Source organism: Mustelus asterias, chromosome 26 (assembly GCF_964213995.1).
Source record: "Mustelus asterias chromosome 26, sMusAst1.hap1.1, whole genome shotgun sequence".
NCBI lineage: Eukaryota > Metazoa > Chordata > Chondrichthyes > Carcharhiniformes > Triakidae > Mustelus > Mustelus asterias.
In genome coordinates, this window is record NC_135826.1 from 4,662,163 (window position 1) to 4,671,032 (window position 8,870).

An 8,870-nucleotide genomic window follows, 5' to 3' on the forward strand; every position below is an offset into this window, starting at 1 on the left:
TGGGTACATCAAATGAACTTGCCTTAAACCTTAGCACAACATCTGACATTTCACCTGCTTCATAATGTTGGTAAATATTGTCAATAACGTTGGCTGGTCACATGTTTTGCACAATAACGGATTATTAATATTTAGGCAAATGGGTGACGTCAGAAATAAACATCAGATTTGTACTCCTCTTGTTAACAGTTATTCCAAATCTGACACATTCTACAATGGCATTAGAATCCTTCCCAGGTTTTTAAACAGTAATGCCATGCCTGTCCCAGAAATGAAGTATAACCATTTGGCAACAGCATAAACAAAACTACAATGTGCTAATTTGTTGCTGATCAGCTTTCTGGTCCATTATTATATGAAGTAAGCAAGCATGACTTTAATTTGTGACCTAAAACTAACTTAAGGGCCAAAATAATTGAGTCCACAGACCATATATGTCACAGGTAAATGCATTTCAAAGAAAGAAAAGTGCAGTACAGGGACAGGCCCTTTGGCCCTCCAAGCCTGTGCCAATCATGATGCCCTAACTAAACTAAAAATAATCTTCTGCTCTTACTTGGTCCGTATCCCTCGATTCCCTCCTTATTCATTTACCCATCCAGGTGCCTCTTAAATGTTGTTAACATGCCTACTTCTACCAACTCCTCTGGCAGCTCATTCCAGGCACCCACCACTCTCTGAAGTGAAAAACTTTCCCCACACATCTCCCTTAAACCGTCACCCTCTCACCTCAATTGTAATTAACACTTCCACCTAGGAAAAGGCCTCCGATTATCCACCCTGTCGAACGGTAATTTTGGAGACCTCTATCAGCTCTCTCCTCAGCCTCCGTTTTTCCAGCGAAAACAATGCTAGTTTATTCAACCTCTCCTCATAGTCAACACCCTCGAGACCAGGCAGCATCCTGGAGAACCTTCTTTGCACTCTCTCCAAAGCTTCCTCGTCCTTCTGTGTGGTGACCAGAATTGCATGCAATACTCCAAATGCATCCTAATCAAGGTTTTATATAGCTGCAACATGATTTCCCACCTGTTGTACTCAATGCCCTGGCTGATGAAGGCAAGCATGCCATATGCCTTCTTAATCACCTTGGCCACCTGTATTGCCACTTTTAGGGAACTGTGGGCCTGCACACCCAGATCCCTCTGTATGTTAAGGTTCTTAAGGGTTCTGACATTTGCAGTATAATTCGCACCTAAATTTGATACTACAAAAATGCATAATTTGTCTGGATTAAAAGCCATCTGCCATTTCTGTGCCAAATCCCCAATCTATATCCTGTTGTATCCTCTGACAATCCCCGGCACTATCAGCAACTCCACCAATCTTCGTGTCATTGGCAAATTTACTAATCAGGCCCCCTACATTTTCCTCCAGATCATTTATATACACTGCAAACAACAGAGGTCCCAGCACTGATCCCTGTGGTACACCACTAGCTACAGATCTCCAAAAAACACACTTGCACCACCAGTCTCTATCTTCTAAAACTCAGTCAGTTCTGTATCCATCTAGCCAGTCCACCCTGAATCCCATGTGATTTTAGTTTTTGTACCAGTCTGCCATGTAGGACCTTGCCAAATGCCTTACTAAAGTCCATATAAAACTACATCCACAACCCTTCCCTCAATTATCTTTGTCACTGCTTCAAAAAACTCAATCAAGTTGGTGAGACATGAACTTCTCTGTACAAAACCATGCTGCCTGTCACGAACTAGTCCACTTTCTTCCAAATGTGCATAATTCCTGTCCCTCAGTATCTTCTCCAAAAGCTTCCCCACCACTGACGCCAGGCTCGCCAGTCTATAATTTCCTGGATTATCCCTGCTTCCTTTCCTAAACAAAGGAACAACATTGGCTATTCTCCAGTCCTCTGGAACCTCGCCTGTGGTCAAAGAGGGTGTGAAGATATCTATTAAGGCCCCAGCTATTTCTTCCCTTACCTCCCACTGTAACCTGGGATAAATCCCATCCGGCCCCGGGGACTTGTCTACCTTAAATGCAATTTAAGATACTCAACACTTCCTCCTTCGATACATTGACATTCTCTAGAGCGTTCACAAACCTATCCCTGACCTCAACATCCATCATGTCCTTCTCCTTGGTGAATAACGATACAGACTACTCATTAAGTATCTCACCCACTTCCTGTGGCTCCACACATAACTTCCCTCCTTTTTCCTTGAGTGGGGCTATTCTTTCTCTTGCTGCCCTCTTGCTCCTAACATATGCGCAAAAAGCCTTGGGATTCTCCTTGACCCTGTTTGCCCCTTTTAGCCCTCCTAATTCCACATTTAAGTTCCTTCCTATTTTCATTATATTCCTCAAAGGCTTCGTCAGTTTTTAGATAACTAGACCTAGTGTATGCTTTTTTCCTTTTGACTCAGCTTACAATTTCCCTTTCCATCTATGGTTCCCGAATCCTGCCATTTCTATCCTTCATTTTTGCGGGGACATGCCTGTGCTGCACTTCAATCAACTGACCTTTAAAAGCCTCCCATATGCCGGACGTGGATTTGACCTCAAATAGCTGCTCCTAATCCACATTCCTCAGTTCCTGTCTAATTTGGATGTAATTGGCCCTTGTCCAATTAAGCACTATTTCCTATTCAGCAAGAGATGATTATTTGACTATTGTTGTGGTCCCATCAGTAGAATAGAGGTATCAGATTTAACTAACAAAAACTTTGGATGTTGTCAGATAATTAAAACAATACTCAAGATTTTGACTATAGCACAAACCTTTTCTACATGCAAGGCCAACTTGACACCATTGTGTAACCATGACAAGGCTACAATAGGGTCCCCATCCACTGAACTCCCAACGATGTTATCCCAACCGTTTACGAGGTGATCAGTCATACTCCAGCATTTCACTCGACCATCAGCATCAGCAGATAATAGGCGGGAACCTTTCAAGGAGACAGATGTGGAAGAAAATTACAGTTTGAAACAACATCTCAATTCATAAAGATACATTTCAGTGCTTACGGAAAGATTCAGTTCCGAACTAATGTTTCCTTACGTGATTACATTAAATGTAAAACCAGAAGATAAATCAATCAGTCAACATAATTGTGGCTATCCAAAAGAAGAAATATATGAAAGAAATAAGAAGAAAAACCATCACATTGTGCAAACTCATTGTTTTAAGTTTAAAGTTTATTTATTAGTGTCACAAATAGGCTTACATCAACACTGCGATAAACTTACTGTGAAAATCCCCTAGTCACCACACTCCGGCGCCTGTTCAGGTAACTGAGGGAGAATTCAGCATGACCAATACACCTAACCAGCACATCTTTCGGACTGAGAGGGAAACCAGAGCACTTGGAGCACAGAGACATGGGAGAATGCGAAGATTCCGCACAGTGATAAAGTTGGGAATCGAACTTGGGTCCCTGGCGCTGTGAGGCAGCTGTGCTAACCACTGTGCCGCCACACTGGGAAGAGTTCATCTGCATCATGTAGTAAAATCAAGAACATGCTTCATAGAGTTTTATAGCTTTACGACATACATCATTAAGCATAATTCCCTTAAGATTCTCAGGTGCTTAAAAAGTGTTATCTCCCAGCACACCTTTTAGTGAATGGATGGATAATAGGGAGAAACATTTAACAGTTCAGATCTTCAGCTTGAGGCCTTCAGTGTCATTGGGCACTGCCAAGTACAGAGGGGTTAAATGATCTGCATATATTATAATTTAATTATTTGTGTAATGTATTATGCAGAGTTATTTGTTAATCATATTTCTAGTGCTCTAGTATACCTATACTGGCCTTATCATTTTATGTTCGAATCTGGTAATACTGGGGCAGCACTGTATCACATTTATAGGTTAACCAAAACAAAAGACTTACCAGATTGATCCCATTCCAGAGATGTAATCACTTCATGGTGTCCTGAGTTGATGGAATAAACATCCCAGGGATGCTCAGTGTCCAAAATGTGAATCATATAAGTAAGTTCTGTAAGAAAGAGAAGGACTGTTTAGGAACACTGTTCAGTCTCACTGTCTTAAAAGATTTTCAACTTAATCAACAATAATCTAATGTAAAACAATACTGGGAATAGGGTGGTTAGGTTTAAAACAAAAGACAGTTAATGCTTAGAACATAGAGGGTCAGGGAGCATATGAAAAAGAAACAAATGTCTGTTTTAGGTGGATTCATCAGCATTCAATAAAAATCTGACCCCACTTAAATTGAACAAGAATACAAAAGTTATGAAATGATAAAGTTTTCAGCCTGACAGAATTCATCAGTACAAAGCAATGATAGCCCAGTAAAACCCAATACAGCGAAAATTCCTTTCCTTGTGTTAAATGCACTACATTGGCATGGTTCAATTGGTGACATTCACCTCTCGTTGACAGCTTGTGACAAGTTCAAATTCAGCCAGAGGCAGAGTTTGGGGAAATATCTTTAAAATCCATATCATAGCAAATTATGCCAACTATTGTGTGGCCACAACACACAATTGGTACCGCGGATATTTTTATTTTACTGCAGTACTCTCACATGTTAAGGATTTTCTGACTGCAATCTCTTTACCAACTCCTCATTTAGGTGCTACCATTGTAGATGTGGCACCACTGATTTCATAATAACATGTACCCATGGAATCCTTAGTGTAGGAGGCCACCATTCGGCTCATTGAGTCTGCACCAACTCTCCGAAAGAGCATCTTAGAATCACAGAATCCCTACAGTACAGTAGGAGGCCATTCGGCCCATCAAGTCTGTAATGACCACAACCCCATCCAGGCCCTATTCCCGTAATCCTCATTTACCCTGCTAATCCCCCTGACACTAGGGTCAATTTAGTCTGGCCAATCAACCTAACCTGCACACCTTTGGACTGTGGGAGGCAACCGGAGCACCCGGAGGAAACCCACGCAGATACAGAGAGAAAGTGCAAATTCCACACAGACAGTGACCCGAGGCTGGAATTGAACCCACTGTGCCACCGTGCCACTCACCTTACCCAGGAATGTCCCTACCCTATCCCTGTAATCCCTTACCATGGCTAATCCCCCTAACCTGCACATCATACAACCATGGGAGGAAACTGGGGCACCCGGAGGAAATCCACACAGACACTGGGAGAACGTGTAACTCCAGTCACCCAGGGCCAGAGTCAAACCCGGATCTCTGGTCCTGTGCTAATCACTATGCCTGTATTTTGTGTTACTTAAATATATTTGAAAGAATCTTCTTTATTCCCAGATACAGTATAAAGAATTTACTTAGGGTTGGGATTTAATTTAATAAATTTTAATTTTGTAAATAACTCAGCCAGTTACTCCTCTTCCTGCTGATGGCACTGAACACATCCTGTCCCATTTGATACGTACTGTAAATCCAACAAAAGAAAATATCTTCCTAAAACTCCGTAAAACTGGACTTTGCATTAAAAGCGAATTGATTCATACTGTCAAGCCCAAAACACATAAGTGCAAGGAAAAAATTACATTTTTTTGTTATTCATTTATGGGAAGGGAGTTTCACTGGCTAGATCAGCATTTATTACCTATCCCAGTTGCCATTGAGAAGGTGGTGGTGAGCTGCCTTCTTGAACCGCTGCAGTCCCTGAGGTGAAGATACACTCATAGTGCTGTTAGGGATTCTGACCCATCAACAGTAAAGGAATAGCAATATATTTCAAAGTCAGGATCGTGAGTGACATGGAAGGGAACCTCCAGGTGGTCGTTATTCCCAGGTATCTACTGCTCTTGCCCTTCTAGATGGTAGTGATTCTGGGTTCCGAAGGTGCTGCCTAAGGAACCTTGGTGAGTTCCTGCAGTGTATCTTTCAGATGGTACACACTGCTGCCACTGTTCATCAGTGGTGAAGGGATTGAATGTTTGTGGAAGGGGCAGCAATCAAGCTGTTTGTCTTCAGTGTCAAGTTTTAGTGTTGTTGGAGTTGCACTCAGTAAGAAGTTTAACAACACCAGGTTAAAGTCCAACAGGTTTATTTGGTAGCAAAAGCCACACAAGCTTTCGAGGCTCTGAGCCCCTTCTTCAGGTGAGTCACCTGAAGAAGGGGCTCAGAGCCTCGAAAGCTTGTGTGGCTTTTGCTACCAAATAAACCTGTTGGACTTTAACCTGGTGTTGTTAAACTTCTTACTGTGTTTACCCCAGTCCAACGCCGGCATCTCCACATCAGGAGTTGCACTCATCCAGACAAGTGGAGTGTTCCATTACATTATTGTGCCTTTAGATGGTGAACAGGCTTTGGCGAGTCAGGTGGAGAGTTACTCACCACAGGATTCTGACTGAGCCTTTGACCTGCTCTGGTAGCCACAATATTTATATGGCTAGTCCAGTTGAGTTTCTGTTCTCACAGCATGTTGATATTGGGGAATTCAGTGATGGCAATGCCACTAAATGTTAAGGGGTGATGGTTGATCCTCTTCTTTTGGAGATGGTTATTGTTTGGCATTTGTGTGCCACAAATGTTACTTGTCACTTGTCAGCCCAAGCCTGGATATAGTCCAGATTTTGCTACATTTGGTACATTCTGTGCCCTTGCCACCCTCCGTGCTTCCTCCAAGTGGTGTTGAACATGGAGGAGTACTGATTCATCAGCTGAGGAGGTAAGGCCCATGGTACATGACAATGAGCAGTTTCCCTGTCCATGTTTGACCTGATGCCATAAGACTTCATGGCACCAGGTTAAATATCAATGTAGCACCTTTCATAATTGTGGGATATCTCAAAACACTTTACAGTCAATGTACTTTTTTCAGTACAGCCACCACTGTACTGAAGCACAGCTGAAGCCAATTTGTGTGGAGCAAAGTCCCACAAACAACAATACATTAGTTGAGAGATAAATATTAATCAGGACATCAGCAAGAATTTCCATGCTCTCCTTTAATAGTGCATTGGCATCTTTAACATCCACTTCAGAGGGCCTCAATTTAACAACTCACCCAAAGGTAGCACCTTTAGTGTTGCATTCCCTCAGCATTACACTCACTGAAACGTCAGCCTAGATTTGTATTCGAGTCCTTAAATGAGGACTGAAGACACACCATCTGACTGAGAAGAGCACTGTCCATTGTATAACATAACATGTATTCAACTTATTACTTAACCAAAATCACTAAAAATAAGTTTGTCATTTTGATTCGTTGTTATGAGATCTTGTTCTGTGTAAATAGGTTGGCATTTCATTCCAGATAACAGTCACACACTGCACGTGAAGCTCTTCGAAATAATTCCACCTATTAGAGAAATGTGGGACTCTTACAACAGACTGCGGTTAATTTTAGACTTCCAGAACTTTCCCATCACTGAGCCAGTACAATGGAAAGGCGAGACAGACCAGACCCAAAACCCCACCTTGCTCCTCCTCGTTCTTCAGGTCCGTGCTGAAGGCAACAAGGTTTCTGCAAGACCAAGCGCACACCAGCGGTACAGACGGGCAGTAGTTACTCTTCGGCCGCTTCTCCCACTCACAGACGTACGCAACGTCCATGTTTACTGCTCCCGGCCACTGTCCGCCCGGCCCCCCTTCACACGCACCCAGAGCGCATGCGCACCCGGGCCCGCTCATACCCAGAATGCCCAATCCCTCGCACTCAGAGCGCAGGCGCGCCTGGTTTCTCCTCACACTCAGAGCGCAGGCGCGCCTGGTTTCTCCTCACACTCAGAGCGCAGGCGCGCCTGGTTTCTCCTCACCCAGAGCGCAGGCGCGCCTCGCTCCCTCACATCCAAAGTGCAGGCACTCGAAGGGCAAGCGCACATCACATGTCTGGTTCCGTGAGACCAAGAGCGCGAGCGCGCCCACCCCCCCCCCCCCCCCAACCCCCCCCCCCCCAAACCCCCCCCCACAAACACCCCCCCCAAACACCCCACCCCACCCCCAGACCCCTCCCCCCCCAGACACACCCACCCCCCCCAGACACACCCACCCCCCCAGAGACACCCCCCCAAAGCCCCCCCAAACCCCCCTCCCCAAACCCCCCCCCAGACCCCCCCCACCCAGAACCCCTCCCAGTCACCCCCCCCCAGACACACCCACCCCCCCCAAACCCCCCCCACCCCTCGTACATCTCCTTTAAACCTTGCCCCTAGCACCTTAAACCTATGCCCCTTAGTAATTGACTCTTCTACCCTGGGAAAAAGCTTCTGACTATCCACTCTGTCCATGCCTCTCATAATCTTGTAGACTTCTATCAGGTCGCCCCTCAACCTCCGTCGTTCCAGTAGAACAAACCAAGTTTCTCCAACCTCTCCTCATAGCTAATACCCTCCATACCAGGCAACATCCTGGTAAATCTTTTCTATACCCTCTCCAAAGCCTCCACATCCTTCTGGTAGTGTGGTGACCAGAATTGAACATTATATTCCAAGTGCGGCCTAACTAAGGTTCTATAAAGCTGCAACATGACTTGCCAATTTTTAAACTCAATGCCGATGAAGGCAAGCATGCCGTATGCCTTCTTGACTACCTTCTCCACCTGCATTGCCACTTCCAGTGATCTGTGTACCTCTACACCCAGATCCCTTTGCCTATCAATACTCTTAAGGGTTCAGCCATTTTCTGTATATTTCCGATCTGCATTAGACCTTCCAAAATGCATTACCTCACATTTGTCCAGATTAAACTCCATCTGGCATCTCTCCGCCCAAGTCTCCAACTGATCTATATCCTGCTGTATCCTCTGATGGTCCTCAACGCTATCCGCAAATCCACCAGCCTTTGTGTCGTCCAAAACAAAAACAGAAAATGCTGGAAAGTCTCAGCTGGTCTGACAGCATCTGTAGGGAGATAATAGAGCCAACATTTTGAGTCTAGATGACCCTTCACCAGCTCTGACGAGGGAGGAAGGCCACGATCGGTGCTGGCCATCGGAGG

The 8,870-nt window shown here is 44.5% G+C and overlaps 1 protein-coding gene across 3 annotated transcripts in view; it reads right to left on the minus strand.

The window, feature by feature from the left end:
• med16 (mediator complex subunit 16) overlaps positions 1-7,539 on the minus strand; it is a 37,306-nt gene extending 29,767 nt beyond the window's left edge. For 2 of the 3 annotated variants that reach the window (XM_078198087.1, XM_078198083.1), the window contains exons 1-3: positions 7,352-7,539; positions 3,862-3,969; positions 2,743-2,912 (exon numbers count right to left, since the gene is read on the minus strand). In XM_078198087.1, the coding sequence (XP_078054213.1) occupies positions 2,743-2,912; positions 3,862-3,969; positions 7,352-7,487 (414 nt within the window). In that variant the 5' untranslated portion in view covers positions 7,488-7,539. Of the gene's footprint in view, positions 1-2,742; positions 2,913-3,861; positions 3,970-7,259 lie in introns of all 3 variants that reach the window. The other variant, XM_078198084.1, reaches the window with a different exon arrangement.
• Between the last annotated feature and the right edge of the window lie 1,331 nt (positions 7,540-8,870).